Source organism: Phacochoerus africanus, chromosome 7 (genome assembly GCF_016906955.1).
Source record: "Phacochoerus africanus isolate WHEZ1 chromosome 7, ROS_Pafr_v1, whole genome shotgun sequence".
NCBI lineage: Eukaryota > Metazoa > Chordata > Mammalia > Artiodactyla > Suidae > Phacochoerus > Phacochoerus africanus.
The window spans coordinates 79,007,053-79,024,956 of NC_062550.1; the positions used below are offsets into that span (position 1 = coordinate 79,007,053).

General features: G+C 37.1%; 1 protein-coding gene across 2 annotated transcripts in view; it reads left to right on the forward strand.

Moving 5' to 3' along the window:
* Positions 1-17,904, forward strand: part of TMEM117 (transmembrane protein 117) — a 483,071-nt gene that overhangs the window by 305,156 nt on the left and 160,011 nt on the right. For both annotated transcript variants that reach the window (XM_047788017.1, XM_047788018.1), the window contains one exon: positions 7,884-7,981. In XM_047788017.1, coding sequence (XP_047643973.1) covers positions 7,884-7,981 — 98 coding nt within the window. The remainder of the gene's footprint in view (positions 1-7,883; positions 7,982-17,904) is intronic.

Genomic DNA, 17,904 nt, shown 5'->3' on the forward strand with positions numbered 1-17,904 from the left:
AAAATCTCATATTATGTTTAAATGTTTTATTTTGAGTAAAGTTTTACTTGGTAAAGACATTAAATTAAAACAATGTTAAATAAAAGCTAGCTTTGAATATTATTTACGTCATCTGATGGATACCATTAAAACAAAGAAACAACTATATCACAGACATAGTAATTATTTTTGGTGGTATGACCTCAAAATTGCCAAAAATACATGTCATTGTAAACAAGCCTTTTATTAATCACTTTAAATAGAAATATAGTATTTTCATTTTAAAATAAGAATATTTGGGCAATGAACTAAAAGAATGTGGAGTACGAGCATCAAGAGATTATAATAAACAACCCGTTCAAAAAATGTGCAGAAGATCCAAATAGGAATTTCTCCAAAGAAGACAGACAGATGGCAAAACAAAAAAAACATGAAAAGATGCTCAACATCACCACTTATTGGAAAAATGCAAATAAGAACTATAATGAGGTACTACCTCACACCAGTCAGAATGATAATTGTGAAAAAGTTTACCAAAAAATAAATGCTAGAGAGGGCCTAGAGAAAAGGAACACTTCTACACTGTTAGTAGGAATGCAAATTGGTGCAACTACTATGGAGGACAGTATGGAGGTTCCTTATAAAAGTAAATATAGAATTACCAAATAATCCAGCAATCCCGTTCCTGGGTATATATCTGGAGGAAAAACATAATTTGGAAGGATACATGCCCCATTGTTCATCACAGCACTGTTTACAATAGCCAAGACAAGGAAGCAACCTAAATGTCCATCAATAGATGAATGGATAGAGAGGATGTGGTACATATGTGCAATGGAATATTACTCAGCCAGAAAAAAAGAATGGAATAATGCCATTTGGAGCAACATGGATGAACCTAGAGATTATCATGTAAGGGAAGTAAGTCAGAGAAAGACAAATATCATATGATGTCATTTATATGTGGAATCTAACAAAGATGATAACAAGAACTTATTTATAAAAACCCACAGATTTCAAAACCAAACTTCAGGTTACCATGGGGGAAACCACTGGGAGAGGGAAGAATTGGGAAGGTGGGAATAACATATATACACTGACATATAGAATGGATAATTAACAAGAATTTACTGTATAGCATAGGGGAATCTACTCAGTAACTTGTAATAACCTATATGGGAAAAAAGAATGGATATATGTATGTGTGTAACTGATTCACTTGGCTGTACACCTAAAACTAATACAACATTGGAAATCAACTATACTCTAATAAAATTAAAAGCAACACAACAAAACAAAACATCCCTTTCTCTTAAATAAGACTAGATCGCATTTCTAAATCAGAAGCATGATTTCAGGGGAAAGTTGTCAAATACAGTGATGATTATGTTTCAAGACAATGCTATGGTGACTCCTGACCTGAGGCAGAGTTGACAAAGGACCGTTCTCCCAAGTACGTGGCACTCCCTAAAAGGCCTGGAGGAGTGGGATTGGGGTGTTCTGATTGCAAGTAGGCACTGCCACCCCTCTGCATGAGCCTCTTGCAGAAATGAATCCAAAAAAAACTCACATCGTTCAGATGGCAATCCATTACAAGGAACCTGTGTGAGAATTTGTCAATAAAGAAAAAAAAAGAAGGAAAATTACAAGAAAATCCAATAAAGGATGAAGAACCCTCTACCAGAGAAATGATACCGCAAACCGGGGGAAAAGTGTGATAAAGAATCCCAGTGAACTGAAAAAAAAAAAAAAAAATCAAATCATTGTCTTTTTTGGGGGGGGGGTTGAATTATTTGTTTATTTTTTTAGTGACTTTTCTTTTTTGTTTGTTTTTTGTTTTTTTGTCTTTTTGCTATATTTCTTGGGCCGCTCCCGCGGCATATGGAGGTTCCCAGGCTAGGGGTCGAATATTCGTTAACCACTGCGCCACCACAGGAACTCCTGTTTTTTCCATTATAGTTAGTTTACAGTGTTCTGTCAATTTCTACTATCCAGCAAAGTGACCCAGTCACACATGTACATACATTTTTCTCACATTATCCTCCATCATGTTCCCTCATGAGTGACTAGAAATCACTATCTTTAAAAAATAAGATTTCAAAGCAATGATACAAGAATTTAGAGAGGATGGTGTGAAATAATAAAATATAATACAAGAGATGATAGGCTCAGGAAAGAAATGCAGAAGAGAAAAAATTAGAGAAATAAAGGTTAAATTGGAACCTCCACCAATATTAATTGACACACCCAAAATCATGGTAAGGTATATGACTGAGACAGTGAAATTCAACGTTAAAAATAGGCGTAGACATAGACGTGAGAAAAACCAACATCTACATAATTGTTTCTCTAAAAAATGGAACTAAAAAAATGAATAAGTAAAGCAGTAGTTAAGTATTCCTAAAAGATTTATCAGAATAAAGACTTGAATCTTTTGACTGCAAGGGTGAATTGGGCCTAGAAAAGTGACAAACAACAGTCAATAAACTTGGCAAAATTATTACACTAAACTCTACTCAATATTCCATAATAACCTGACAAAGAATGGATATATGCATATGCATAACTGAGTCACTTTACTGTTTACCCCCAAGTAATACAACATTGTAAATGAACTATACTCCAGTACAAAGTGAAAATTAAATTTAAAAAAGAATACTGTGGACATTCAAGCAATAAAGACCAATTTACCTGTAAAAGATGGAAAAAAATTTCAGGACCCAGTTTGCGGATATTTCTCCTTGGCATCACTCAACAGTGTTAAGAACGTAAAGTGATGTGTTCAATTCTAAGCAAGAAAAATGTGATTCAGCACCTTTGTACCCAGCCTAATTGTTTGTCGAGTATAAAGAAAATAAACAATTTGGTTGTTGGCCGCATTGTTCTCATGAACCTTCCCTAAGAATGTAGTATAGAAATAAGTTCGGGCATTGGAATAGTGGAAAGACTCCAGCAGGAGTACTGGAAAAATATCATTGAGTCAATGTTGTTACAGAACAAAGATGAAAAGAAACGCATGACTTCTGTTTATAGACCAGAGCGTAGAAGTACTCCCAAGCCGTAACAACATAGAAATAATATATAATATAAGAAAGTATAATATTTTGGTTTTCTTATTTTTATAGATCGGGGGAAAGATATCATTTAAAGATGATAGGGAGTTCCCGTCGTGGCACAGTGGTTAACGAATCCGACTAGGAACCATGAGGTTGCGGGTTCGGTCCCTGCCCTTGCTCAGTGGGTTAACGATCCGGCGTTGCCGTGAGCTGTGGTGTAGGTTGCAGACGCGGCTCGGATCCCGCGTTGCTGTGGCTCTGGCGTAGGCCGGTGGCTACAGCTCCGATTCAACCCCTAGCCTGGGAACCTCCGTATGCCGCGGGAGTGGCCCAAGAAATAGCAACAACAACAACAAAAAAAAAGAGGAAAAAAAAGAGAAAAAAAAAAGATAAATAAGGATCTAAGGTACTCAAAAGAGTCAGAAAGTTAATAGGAAAAATAAGTATAATAGGGTGGTGGAGGAGGAAAAGGCAGAGGGAGAAGAAACAGAAAGATAACTTTGTCAATGCTCAGACTAGGGAGTAAATAAAATTGAAAGAAATAGTAAATACATCTATTAAATAAAGTTTAATTATAAAGGTAATCAGAAAAAATTAGAAACCTTCTTAGAAAATTTTATTGTCGTAGAGTTGACTTACAATGTTGTAGTATTTTCAGGGGTACAGCAAAGTGAATCAAATATACATATACACATATCCATTCTTGTTCAGATTCTTTTCTGATATAGATTATTACAGAGTATCGAGTAGATTTCCCTATGCTATACAGCAAACCGTTTATATTTCAGTAGAATGCACATAAAAATGTAGCCTAGAAGACTGAAAAAAATTATTTAAATAGCCTTGCATGTATTGATATATTATGATGTTCAAGCTATATAATTAAGTTGAGAAAAGTTGCAAAATTATATGTGTTTGTTCATTATTTCTGTAACATGTGCTTGTGTATTAATGGAATAGCACTTACATCTTTTAAATGATCAATTCCAGAGCCATGACAGGAACTCTGGATGCCACAGGTGTGGCCCTAAAAAGAACCTCCCCCCCCCCCAAAAAAAAGTACATCCAAGAAGTGATCCATGAAGCTCTAAAGCAAATGTAAGGTATTGCTGATGTCATTGCTCACTTCCTGCTGTCCTTGACTTCCACACCATGCAGGCTCAAAGCACAGAGGAGCAAAGTTTTCCGTTAGATGCCTGCAGAGATTCCTTGCTTTTACGAACATTTACTGACTTTTAAATCTCGATCTCTATGTTCTTGCTCAGATTGCACAATACTCAAACCCTAAAATAAGTGGATATTCTACTCAGAAAGACTCCTGACAAGGCATAATGTGATAGGAGCCTAAGTAAGTGCTGGGTTTTATACAAAGATCTAGTAGAGAGGAAAGGAGAAGGGAATGGTTGTGGAAGGGTTAAACTGATGTCTCCCAGCTTAGAAGCAAAGACTTGCAATTTCAAATGCTAATAGTCTTCCTGGGAGAGAAGAGTCAACAAGTGTTGTGTTGTATTTATGCTACACAGCAACCTTGTTGCAGTGTCCTCAATCTTCCCCCTGCCCGCCCCGCTTCCTGCATCTTTTCCCACAAAGACTATCCTTGACCAACAACCAGAAATGAATTTGATTTCTCTAATACAAAAGGTAATTGGATTTTTCTTTATTGAATGCATCCCTTTAATGACTATCTCTGCTTCTGCCAATTAGCTGCAAGTGACCTGACATTGGTCTGATGATATGACTTAAAGAGTTGGAGCTGGAGGTGAAAAAGACCAGCTGTCTAGCATCAGAAAAAAATGTTTTTGCTTCCTCTTGCTATCTTCCTAAGAAAATCCTTTATCCTTGAATGTCATTTTTACAAAACATGCTGCTGTAATAATTGGTCATATACCAGCAGATTGCCTCCTAGAAAATATAATAAGTATTTCTCAGAAAGTGCCCTGGAGAAAACATCGAAAATTGAATAAAATCTACTCAGTAATCATTCTGTTCCTTGAAAATATTTATTACCATGCAGGCTCTTTTTGAAACAGGATAAATATTGCTGAAGAGAACTAATTAAATCTTTTACAAAACTGGTGAAACGTGAACTATCTATTTAAGTATTATTTACTTAACCTTGAGGTTTTGTAAAAATAAAATTTGACAAAGGAATTGTTATTCAAGAAGGTTATTATGGGGCAGTGGGTGAAATTGTTGTATTTGGCAGAATAGCAATTCTTTCCTCAAAGGGAGTTATAGAATTCTTTTTATGCCTAAGAATGTATGGAATTTAAATTTCTCTGATTTGGGTTTTACTCATTTACCAGTAGCAGTGTAATTCACTTGATTCGTGGTTAATTTTTATTCTACCATATTCCCTCTGTTCATTCTGCTAAAGATCATGAATCTTTTTTTTTTTTTTGATTGAAGATACAATCTATGGGCATTAGTCTGAGAGTAAATAAAATCTTGTAAAGTATCACAAAGAAAAAAAATAGATGAGAACATCATCGATAAATACGTTTCCTTTTAAAAGTAAAACAAGTGGGGTTTTTTCCCTTTTGAATTCTTAATATTGGTTGCATTCACAGTTACCAAAGTCATTAACCATATAAAGAAATTAACTGAGAGTTTATATTAAAAACACTTAGGATTGTTGAATCTTCAGATTCAATGTAAAGCCACATCACATAAAGTTAGTGCAGCCCTAACTTAGAAAGAGCTGGCGTAAATCCACAGTGTTACTCAGTGAAGGTCAATGGCTTTTCTTAAGTTCTTATGAACCAAAAGAAGCATGGGTGTTCTATTCATGAAATGATGTTCAGAGAGAATACAAAGAAGAATTAAGACTGAATATTTCCCGGGGACTGGGTTCCTCACCCTCTCTTCTGATTGCGTCAGAAGTGAGCATGTGAAGCTCTGACATGCCAGTGAATGTTTCTAGAGACCATCTCCCTGATGCTGTGTAGCACAAGACGTCAGGCTTGCTTGAGAATTGATGTGCCTTCCATGGAACAATCCGTACTTTTAAAGGGGTCGCTGATTCAGAAGACCCCCCACCCAATCAGACACTTTACCATGAATGCTTAAATCTCACCCATTCCAGTCAGGCATTTATTGCAAGTTTTACTTAAATGTAATGATAACACTTTAAAAAGAGCAAAAGAGAAGTATATTTTAATGGATGATGAAAATTCTTCCATACTCAGTTCAGCATTTCTTTCTATAATATTTTCTTAATTTTGAATGTCTTTTGTTTGTTTGAATTCGAACCTTATCAGTTAAATATATAATTAATGAAATAATATTCTCCTCTTGTGAAGGGAGTGTAGATTTTTCTGGGAAAAAGAAATTGTGCTTTTGCACGTGTGTGTGCATGTGTGTACACATACACAAACACATTTTCTTTTATTTGAAGAGGGAAATTCATTCCCCATTCCCATTGGATTTTTAAAAATGCTTTTATAGTATGTTATTTATTTATGATTATATTTGGATATTTGCTGAATATATTAATATCAGATGTGGTCAATGAACAGTTTACTTTGTGGATGCATTTTTTTGTGCTTTTTTAAAATGGAAGTATAGTTGATTTACAGTATTAGTTTCAGGTGTACAACATAATGGGTTGGCATTTTATAGGTTCTACTCTATTTAATGTTATTATAAAATATTGGCTATATTCCCTGTGTTATACAATATATCCTTGTAGCTTATTTATTTTGTACCTGGGGATTTGTACCTCTTAATCCTTTACCTTGATCTTGCTGTTAATGCATTTTTAAAAACAAGCATTTATATGAGTTCATTTTATCCTATCTTCTTTGAGCAAGTATTTTGAAGTCTTTTCATAAAAGATTCTCTAGAAAGGATGCAAAGATAAATCTTCACTTTCAAGAATTTTAAAGCCTAGAGAACAAATGTACGCAAGTAAGGAAACGTACATAACGTAGGGAAAATGTACCTAAGTAAGGAAAGTAGAATGCAGAAAGGAATATAAGACATGAGAAGGATGGATGGAGAACTGCAGTTGGAGGAAGCAGGGAAGACCTGGCAGTGGTCGTGTGACTTTACCCAAAGCCTCAAAACAGCAGAGTCTGTGCACATGAGAAAAAGGGAACATTTTTGGAAGAATGCTAGAAAATTAGAATAAATATGCAATAAAAAGGGTTCAAGTTAGTGCACACAGCCTTGAAGGGAAAAGTGGAAAGAAAGGAAGGTAATATTTTGACGAGTGACATTGGGTGAAGATCGAGACACATCAGCAGATATTTGGATTTTAGAGTTTCTGATTTAGACAAAAGGAATATGTCATTTTATTTATTGCATTATGTTATTTCTATGGAGAAGTTAATAGTATCTTAAAGATGCCTCCTTCTATAAGGTTTTGTTGATTGATGTTTTTAAAAGAATATCACTATTTGATATATGGAGTGAGCTAAAATATGCTCATTGTTATGTAAAGTCAAATGAATTAATAAAATTTTTAACAGAAGGAAGTATTTTCTTCTAATTTTAATATCTGCATATATTATTTTTTTCTCTTTTTAGGGCTGCACCTGTGGCATATGGAAGTTCCTGGGCTGGGGTCAGATTGGAGCTGCAGCTGCCAGCCTATACGGCCTGAGCCACAGCCATGGCAACACCGGATGCTGAGCCCACTGAGCAAGGCCAGGGATCCAACCGGCATTCTCATGGAGACATTGTCGGCTTCAATAAGCCACTGAGCCACAACTGGAACTCCTCTGCATATATTCCAATGATAAAATAGATACATATTTTATTCTTAGCCAAATGCGCATTAATGTGTATTAAAATCTGAAGGGAAGATTTCTGAAAGTACTAAATAAGTTTCTTTCATTGCTTCAGGTCACCGATATGATGCTTCAGGACAAACCCTATCCTGACTGGGGAAAATCTGCAAGAGCTTTCTGGAAGAAGGGAAATGTGAGGATCATTTTATTCTGGTAAGAGATTGTTTCACTTATTGACATGTCTTGCCTCATTCACAAAGTGCTTGAGTTGAATGTAGTTTTCTTTAGATATAGAGGATTCTATCTAGAGAGGCACTTCCAGTGGACATTGTGCTCCATGAGAATGATTAACATTGTTCTAACTATTTTATGAATTAATTTCAACTTATGCATTGTCGTAGCTACATATTTATAAGACATACATTCACTAATACAGTAGAGCAAATAAGATTTCACCAGAGGGATGTAGGTTTTTGATTCAGCAAAAATAAGCTATAATTTTCATCAATAAAATCTGATATAAAAATATCTCCAGTAAATACTGAATTTCCAGTATATCTGACAGGATATAATTTTGCTTTGCAGAAATCATACAGAGAGGGAACCTTTTTACAGATCACATCTGGCTCATTGGCACTTCTTTACATAATTTCCTTTGGCTCCTCCGCCTTATCATTGGGATTAAAAAACAACCCATGTCTCACAGAGCTTTGTTTTTATGTGGTGTCAACATTATTTATGTGTATTTGAACACTTTTAGACAGAAATGACAGGAAATTAGAGACAGCAATAAGGGCGCTTCCACCAGGCTGTGTGATACTGTCCAAATGTAGTGATACAACTTGATGTATGAAAAGTTATGTCCACTGGCGCTCAGAAGCCTGGCAACAGTTGATAACTTGAACTTCATAAATTGCATTCTGTTCACCTGCCTTTCAAAATGAAAATAAAATCCGTTGATTCTTAGATTTAATTCTGAGGCTTGATTTTTTTTTTCATGTACAAGCCACAAAAAAATCATGGTCATGCAGTACTTAGGGGAAAATAGACACTCTAAGCTATCTTTGTGCTTTTGCATTATCACTAAATATTGCTAGAGATTCATGGCCTTTGGAACTCAATTATTAGCAGGTAAACAAAAGTAGATTTTTCAATAATATTGTAAAATGAATATGATTCCGTACATGTTTATTCACACCTTGTCTCTGAGTCAAGTGTGGCCTTTATGCTTTTTGTCTTTTCTTTGGCTGTGCGTGCAGCATGTGGAAGTTCCAGGGGTTATGGACTGGTACCCATGCCACAACAGCAACCCAAGCCACTGAAGTGATAACACTAGATCCTTAACCTGCTGAGCCACCAGGGAAACTCCTGGTGTGCCTATTTGTGGTGTATTTAACCTTCATGTTTTTCCAGTTTATAAACTCTCCATGTAGCTTGTCTAAATAAAATATAATACTTACAGCAAGTATTTATTGAAGGTATATTTTGCTCCAGGCACTGTGCTAAGTACTTAACATTCTATGTATTTATTCATTTAAGCCTGACAAGGTACAGTTATTATAAGCATAGGACTCTGACTCCAGAGCCCCAGTTCTTATAATGCTAGGATTGTCTCTAGGATACATTGAAGTGCAAATTCAAAATGATTATCCTTAATCCTTTTTTAGGTAATGGTGCTAAATAAGGACGTGAGATTCTGGGGAATCAGTCCACCCTATAAAATTACATCCAGCAGTTTTACGAACCACATTTTAGGAGTTCCCTGGTGGCCTAGCAGATTGAGGATCCTGCATTGTCAATTCTGTGTCTGGAGTTACTGCTATGGCACAGGTTTGATCCCTGGCCTGGCAACTTGCATATGCTATAGGTGAAGCCAAAAAAAAAAAAATCATATTTTAAAAGGAGATTTTCTCCAATATGAAAAGTATTTATGGATTATCTCTCCTATAAAAATATGAATTTACTATGTTTATAGATATTTTGTATTATTTAATGTATCTTCACGGCAGCCCATTGATTATCGTTCAGTGTGGTCAGTTACCAAGGTCACGTGCATGTTACTTGCAAAGGTGAGTCATGTATATCTGAATGCCCCCATTATAATCATTAGCTGCTTTTAATTGCAATTAATGGTTTCAGAGGAAAGGAATCTATACTATAATTTTCCATAATCATCTTAGTACATTTTCCTTAAACATTATTAAATATGTCCATCAAATGTATGTATTACCAATCTCTTTTTATATAAATGGGTTTGCTTTTGACATATGGGATAACACAGCCCCCATGGATAATCTGAAGCATATTTTGAATGTTATAAAATAATTTAATTAGTCACTGACACATAGTAATATTCTTGAATGGAGAGCAAACTAAACACTGAAGAAAATAAACATTTATTCTTGTAGCCATTGTTTCTTTAAAATTATTGATTATTAATATTTTTAGAGACGATTTTTCATTGTATATTGCGAAAGTAGTATTTCAGATCATGGAGAGCATAAAACATCTGGAGGAAAAAAATTTTTTTTGGCTGTGCCTGTGGCATACAAAAGTTCATGGGCCCAGGATTGAACCTCTGCCACTGCAGGACCAGAGGAGCCACAGTGCCAGATCCTTAACCCACTGCACCAACAGGGGAACTTCTGGAGGAAAATTGAAATGCCACTTTGAACGTATTTTTTCCTATTTTATCCATTGCATATAGTTAGATTATCTTGACAATAGTATTCATGGTTTTTAAAAAAGAAAAAATCTGATACAAACAGTTGAAGATGGAAATTATGTGGCAAGCAAAGAAATCTCCCTTTTTGTTCATATTTTTTCAGATAAAAGGGATTTAGCAAGTATAAAGGGCATTTTTTTTTTTTTTAGCTCTAGGAGATAAAAATACAGAAATCATTGGCAGGGTTTTAAATGAAAAGAAAGATAGAATTTACATACTACATGTCACCCACTCAAAAAGAGGTATTTTCTTTTGGTTTTGCCCTAGTTAAGGAGAGAGAGATTCATGTGAAAAATCTGTGGTGGAGACAGATTTTTTCAAAGGCCCTTAAAAGTTGCAGTATGATTATGTGCCACAGTTTAAACCATACAACATGCAATTTTGTTCTAGTAAACTTACCTTTTACCTAGGCGTGGGTGCTTTAACTCACAAATCCCTGTCAGAAACTATTTCTTTTGCAATTCTGTGGCTGAGTCCTTCCTTGATTCTTAGTGATAGATGTCTCTGCATTGGAGAGAATGATACCTATTTCCTTTAGTAATTGTGTGAAGATGAGTCTGCTGTAGCACAAGGGTCTTTATGCCTAGGAGGAGATGAAATTGTGGTTGATTTGAAAACACTAAAAGAGAAAGGGCAGACTTTTTCTAGAACTTCCTTTCTAAAGCCCTGTTCCCAGCCCTTATATTAATTTAAAAAAAAAAATTAAGAATCTGAATCCTAGGTTAATGCCATACACTGTTCTATTTTCCAGAGGGACTATCAAAACCCATTTTCACTCACCTGTGCCTGAAGTAAATGTATACATAAACATAGAAAGAAAACAAATTATAGGATATTTATGTTAGCTCCTATATCGCTGCTTTCTTTACTCTCTAGAGACACAATTTGCATGCTTTTGAGGGCATGCATTTGCATTTGGGGATGATATTTCTCAAAGACTTAACTTTTTTTTTTCTTTTTTTTAGGGCTGCAGCTGCAGCATATGGAAGTTACCAGACTAGGGATGGAATCGGAGCTACATCTGCTGGCCTGCGCCACAGCCACAGCAACACCAGGTACGAGCTGTGTCTGTGACCTACACCACAGTGCATGGCAATGCTGGATCCCCAACCCACTGAGCAAGGCCAGGGATTGAACCTGCATCCTCATGGATAGCAGTCGGGTTTATTTCTGCTGAGCCACAGTGGGAACTCTCAAGGCTTAACTTTTTTTAACAAATAAGGGAAGGCACTCTTCTGTGTTTAGTAGAGGAACTGGCAGAAAAAGGGAATGGGAGAGCTGGTGGTCACTGGGGCTTCAAGGATACTTCAGAGTCTTTCTTTGGACACGCATCAGAGAAGTGCACTTTTTTGCCCCCTCTGATCACATGACTTGCTTTGAATGTTCGAAATGTGAGTGAAAGAGGCATGTGTCACCTCTAGGTAGAAGCCCTTTATTTGCCCATGAGAAGCACTGAAGGGGGCTCCTTTCTTGATAGTAGGTATGGAAATTTGTGACTAGCTGGAGCCTTTGTCATGCAGGTTCCCTGAATGACCTGAATAATCCCAGCTTCCTTAACAACACACAGGAAATAGAATGTGAGAGAGGCATCAGCCTTTGCAAATGTTAAGCCACTGAGATTTGCGGGTTGCTTGATCCTGCTACATAAACCAGCCTATCCTGGCGTCTACGGACACTGATCCCTAGAAGTGGAGTGCCGTCACAACAGAAAGCTGACATTTTTGTCTAAAGGGTCAGACAGCAAATGGCAAGAAGACTAATGACGAAGGCTGGAAAGATGGTAATACATGTGTTACAAAGCATTTGATAAAAACCGTGGTCTGTGATGACTCAGATTCTTGGAACTTGGAAAACACAGTGCATTGTTGTATGCATCTGTGTACAGCTGTCCACCTCCATTCCATTCTATTGCATAGAGAAGATTATCTTTTGCTTTTTCTTTCTTGGATGATCAGTATCTTTATAACTTTAAAAAGTACTTTATCTAGTGCTCTGGGGGTTCGAGTGGGCATCTCTTCATCATGATTATCTTTATTGTTGACCGAGGAACAAATGTAGCTGCTGCTGGTTTTCCTGCTTTGACCATCGTGGTTATTATTCAAGTCTAACAAGGCTGTTTAACTTTGACCAGACGAGAGCTAATCAAGAAATGATTAATGTCTTAATATATATGTGTGGGAGAGTAACACGATCATAATAACAATGAAATGTAATAAAGTAATAAAAAAAGACCTGAGAATCAGGGAAAAGGTCAGTCAGAAGGGTTTTAGTAATAACTCTACTAATAGCCAACTGTATGGCTGCTTTGAGTTTCCATTATCCTTTCTGCAAAAGCAATGTGTTTTGTTATTCTGTGTGATCCTTTTCAGCTCTGCAGTGCTATTTTCTATTTAAGATTAAAGTGTTGGAGAGGGAATAATCCTTTATGCTTGGCTCCAGAGGGCAGAATACAGACTGCTGTATCCTGAATGTTAGTGTCCCTTCAAAATTCCTATATTGAATTTTTTTTTTTTTTTTGGCTGCACTAGTGACACATGGAAGTTCCTGATCCAGGGATGGAATCTGAGCTGCAGCTGTTATCTACACCACAGCTGCAACAATGCCAGATCCTTAACCCGCTGCACTACAGTGGGAACTCCAAAATTTCTATGTTGAAATCTTAATACTCTATGGAATGGTATTAAGCAGGGGGGCCTTTGAGAGGTGCTTAGGTCATGCATGGCAGTGGAGTCTTCAGAAATGGGATAGTGCCTTTATTAAAAAAAGGCCCCTTGCCACCATGTGAGGACACAGCAAGAAAGTGCTGGCTATGAATTAGGAAGGAGCCCCTCACCAAATATAACTATGCTGGTGCCTTCATCTCGAACTTCCCACCTCTAGAACTGTGAGAAACAAATTTCTGATGTTTATAAGCCACCCAGTGTGTGATACTTTGTCATTGCAGCCCAGATGGACTAGTGAGTGTAAGTCACGTGGAAGCAGATTTAGATACGTGTATGAAAGAATTCCCTAATAATGAAAGCCGCCGAGTAAGCCTACTTGGTGAACTTCTGAATTCCCCATCAGTGGAAGTAGTCCTGCCAAGGATACATAATCTTTCAGGGATGCTGTATAGGATGAGAAAAAAAAGTAAATCACTTCAAATTTTCATCACCCTTGAAGATTCCATGACTCTACATTTTTAACTGGAAAAGGATTGCATATTGTTTTATAATATAGAGGTTACTAATTATAATTTAATATGTTCTGTATAGTTCTATCATCATTATGAGCAAAAATTTTACATTAGACAATAATTCATGCACAGTTCCAAGGGCAACAAGAATATGCAGAATTCCTTGCCTCACTTCCCAAAGGATAAATTAGCCCATATCTTTTCTCTGGATGAATTTTGTCTTTGCCTTCAGCCTTCCTTCCATTTCACTATGTCTTTATGCGGTTATGTGTCTTTAATTAAAAGCTGCATCCATGTGAAAAAGCAGAACCCAAATCGTGTAACTGTACCTGTTGAATAAGTTACCTACACTTTTTTCTTTTTCTTTTTGGTCTTTTTAGGGCTGCAGCTATGGCATAAGGAAGTTTCCAGGCTAGGGGTAGAATCAGAGCTGCAGCTGCCATCCTACACCACAGCCACAGCAACACCAGATCCTAGCTGCGCTTGTGACCTACACCACAGCTCATGGCAACAACGAATCCTTAACCCACTGGGCAGAGCCAGGGATTGAACCCACATACTCATGGATACTAGTCTGGTTCTTTACCACTGATCCACAGCAGGAACTCCAATTTTCTTCTTCTTTTTTTTTCATTTTTGACCATCCCTTGGCATATGGAGCTCCCAGACCAGGGATCAGGTCGGAGGCACAGCCTCGACCTAAGCCACAGCTGCAGCAGTGCTGGATCTTTTAACCCACTATGTGTGACCAGGGATTGAACCTGAGTCCCAGTGCTCCCAAGATGCTGCTGATCCCGTTGCACCGCAGTGGGAGCTCCCAATTACCTTAACTTTTAAATGCTGTGCTAAATTAACAGGCTACATTTAAATCTGGCTACCTCTTAGCAGAAGCATCCAAGGATATGCTTCACTTGGTTTTCTTGCTAGAGAAAAAGTTTCCTACTGCTGGATAAAAGGTGATGGTTGTTGCATTACTCTCTTGTCTGATTAATGTGTTCTCATGTTATTTGGAGATTTTCACTTAAAAGGTATATCCCTCAGGCATATATTGATGCCTGGGCATTAACACAATTCCATGCCCTTCTCAACTTAACTTTGCTGAATTAAGAACAAGCCTTGTTTTTATTATTTAAGTAAACACTTAAGTGCTGAGTACAATAGGAAATAGTGGTTGGAAGCATAGACTCTGGGCCCAGTCCTGCCTTTACTACTTAGTATTTTGGGTAAGTTGTTACCATTTTGTTTGTTTGTTTTTTTGGTTTTTTTTAATAACTATATATTTTTTATTTTTTAATAGTTATTTCACAATTTTTTTTTCTACTGTACAGCACAGTGACCCAGTTACACATACATGTACACATTCTATTTTCACACATTACCATGCTCCATCATAAGTGACTAGACGTAGTTCCCAGTGCTACGCAGCAAGATCTCATTGCTGGGAGTTCCCATCGTGGTGCAGTGGTTAACAAATCCGACTAGGAACCATGAGGTTGTGGGTTCAGTCCCTGCCCTTGCTCAGTGGGTTAACGATCCGGCGTTGCTGTGAGCTGTGGTGTAGGTTGCAGACGCGGCTCGGATCTCGCGTTGCTGTGACTCTGGCATAGGCCAGCGGCTACAGCTCCGATTCGCCCCCTAGCCTGGGAACCTCCATATGCCGCGGGAGCGGCCCAAAGAAATAGCAAAAAGACAAAAAAAAAAAAAAAAAGATCTCATTGCTAATCCATTCCAAAGGCAATAGTTTGTATCTATTAACCTCAAGCTCCCCAACCATCCCATTCCCTCGCCCTCCCTCTTCCCCTCCCCCTTGGCAACCACAAGTCTATTCTGCAAGTCCATGATTTTCTTTTCTGTGGAAAGGTTCATTTGTGCCTTATATTAGATTACAGATGTAAGTCATATCATATGGTATTTGTCTTTTTCTTTCTGACTTACTTCACTCAGGATGAGAGTCTCTAGTTCTATCCATGTTGCTACAGATGACATTATTTCGTTCTTTTTTATGGCCAAGTAGTATTTCATTGTGGGTATATACCACATCTTCCTAATCCATTTGTCTGTCATTTTGCTTTAATTGGTGTTAAAATGTTGGTTGGTATTGTCAGCACTAGGGGCTCTCCTGAGGTTGATGATACAATTTAGAGAGAAAATAAGGACTCATGCATAACTTTCTATCTGGTGAGAAATATGGGGGTGAGAGGCACTACCCCCTAAGGTATAGGTGCTGTGTTATGGTGTGAGGTGAGTTCTAGGGATGGCTTTGCTAGGAAAGCAGGAGCCAGACCAGAGGAAACATGGTGATTGGTTCAGCTTTCGGAGTGAGGGCCTTTGAGTCCAGACTTTAACATTGTTGAACTTGAAGTACTAATTGAAATACCTGGGAAGAGTTCTTTATATGGATCTGAAGCTGAGAAGTTAAGGAGTGAGAGCTGAGACAGGAATATAACTAACGTTTGCATTTTGGTTTACATTTTAATCCTTATGTAGATATCATTAGATAAAAATATCCGAGTAAAAATAAAAGATCTGCTAGGATAAAACCATGGAGCTCCTTTATCTGGGAGCAGCCAGAAGAGGCATCTACAGAGAAGGCAGAGAAAGACGGGATTTAAAAAAAAAAAAATGAAAAGTCCAAAATGGGTGTGTCATAGATGTCAAGGAAAGGGAGACTATCAAGAGACATAGTCATGCCAACAGTCAAGTGCTGGCAAGATATCAAATAAGATCAAAATGCAAAGTGCCTGCCTATGGGATTTCCCTCTAAGAGGAGCATCAGTGATGAGCTTGGCAAGAATGTTTTTCTGGATGTTGCTGATAGATGCCAGACTTGTACCCAGTCAATCCATGGTTAGAAGAGGAGGAAAGGGGAACAGTGAGGCTACTAATAAAGTGAGAGAGAAGACTGGAGGGAATCTATATTTAAAAATGAAAATTCCCTGCAAAAAATTAAATATATTTACCGATGTGGCTATTCATTGATTTGTCTTTTCCAGAGCATATTCATTTTTCCCCTGAGAGACAGCTCATGTCAAATTATTTGCTGCACAGCTCTTGGGTTAAAGCCTTTTAAATTGTCGGGTGAAAATTTACTAGGTATGTTATTCTCATTTTTTAGTAGAGAGCTGGAGAATAAATAGCTCATGGGGCTTTTAATCTAAAAACCTTTAAAAACTTAAAGAAATGTATGAAGGTCAAAATGGTGACTAAGTTTCCTGCATATATTTCTGCCCAGATCACATTGCTTGAGAGCAGGAGTAGGAAGAACGTCTTACTTACCAGGTTCCTCAGACTTAGTGTGGTGCCTGGCACACAGGAGGCATTAAATACACTCTTTTGAATTAACTGTGTTGGTGAGGACTTTCAGACCTACCATGCTCTGGGATATTTGTGAAAATTTCTGTAGGTAGAGGCATTGTAAATGACAAAAGGAGCGTCAAAAGTATTTTAGCTTTGTAGTTAACTAGTGCTTTATAAGAAAATGTATAATGCTTCTGAGTTTTTTTCTAAAAAACATTTTTAGAAATATTTATTTCAGTACTTGAAAAAATCATCTTGGTTCCAGATTATGTGCTTTCCCTACAATTAGGAAAGTCCAGGAAAGTTTTGTGGGATGTGTTTCTTCAGTGATGCAACATCAGCCCCACAGTGATCCTGAAAGTTTTTAACTTAAGGTTCTTAAGTGAAAAGATGAAAATTTCCTCATCTCTTAAAGGTGAGTGAAGTTTAGGGAAAAATAATTAAATAAACTGGTTAAATTACTTACTAGTACCTCCCTATCAAAAGCCTTCTTTCCAGTTGCTAAAGCCTGGAATTTGCTCCCGGAGCCCAAGAATAATCCTTCAATTTATGAATCTTTGAAAGAAAATGCCCTTTAATAAAGGCTTTGAAATACTGCATGGTTTTTCTGTGTAATAGTTACTGGTAGAACAGAGTTATTCCTCTTAGGTCTTAAATTTCCTGGTTGAATGGAATACTCCCTTGAGCTGGGAGGCCTAAGTTATACTTATTAAATTTTAAAAGTGTAGGTCATGTTTTCAAAGGTCCCTGAGTTCGAGTATAATAGTATAAATGCACAAAATTAAAATAGAAACAATAAATTCTGGAAGAGAGAAAGCAGCACTAGACCCAGTTTAGTGACTCGATCCACTTCAGTAAGGTGGGAATTCCTGCCTGTCTTTTTGTTCTTTCTCATGATACATGCTCCCAGGCCTGCCATCTCGAGCTGACCAAAAAACC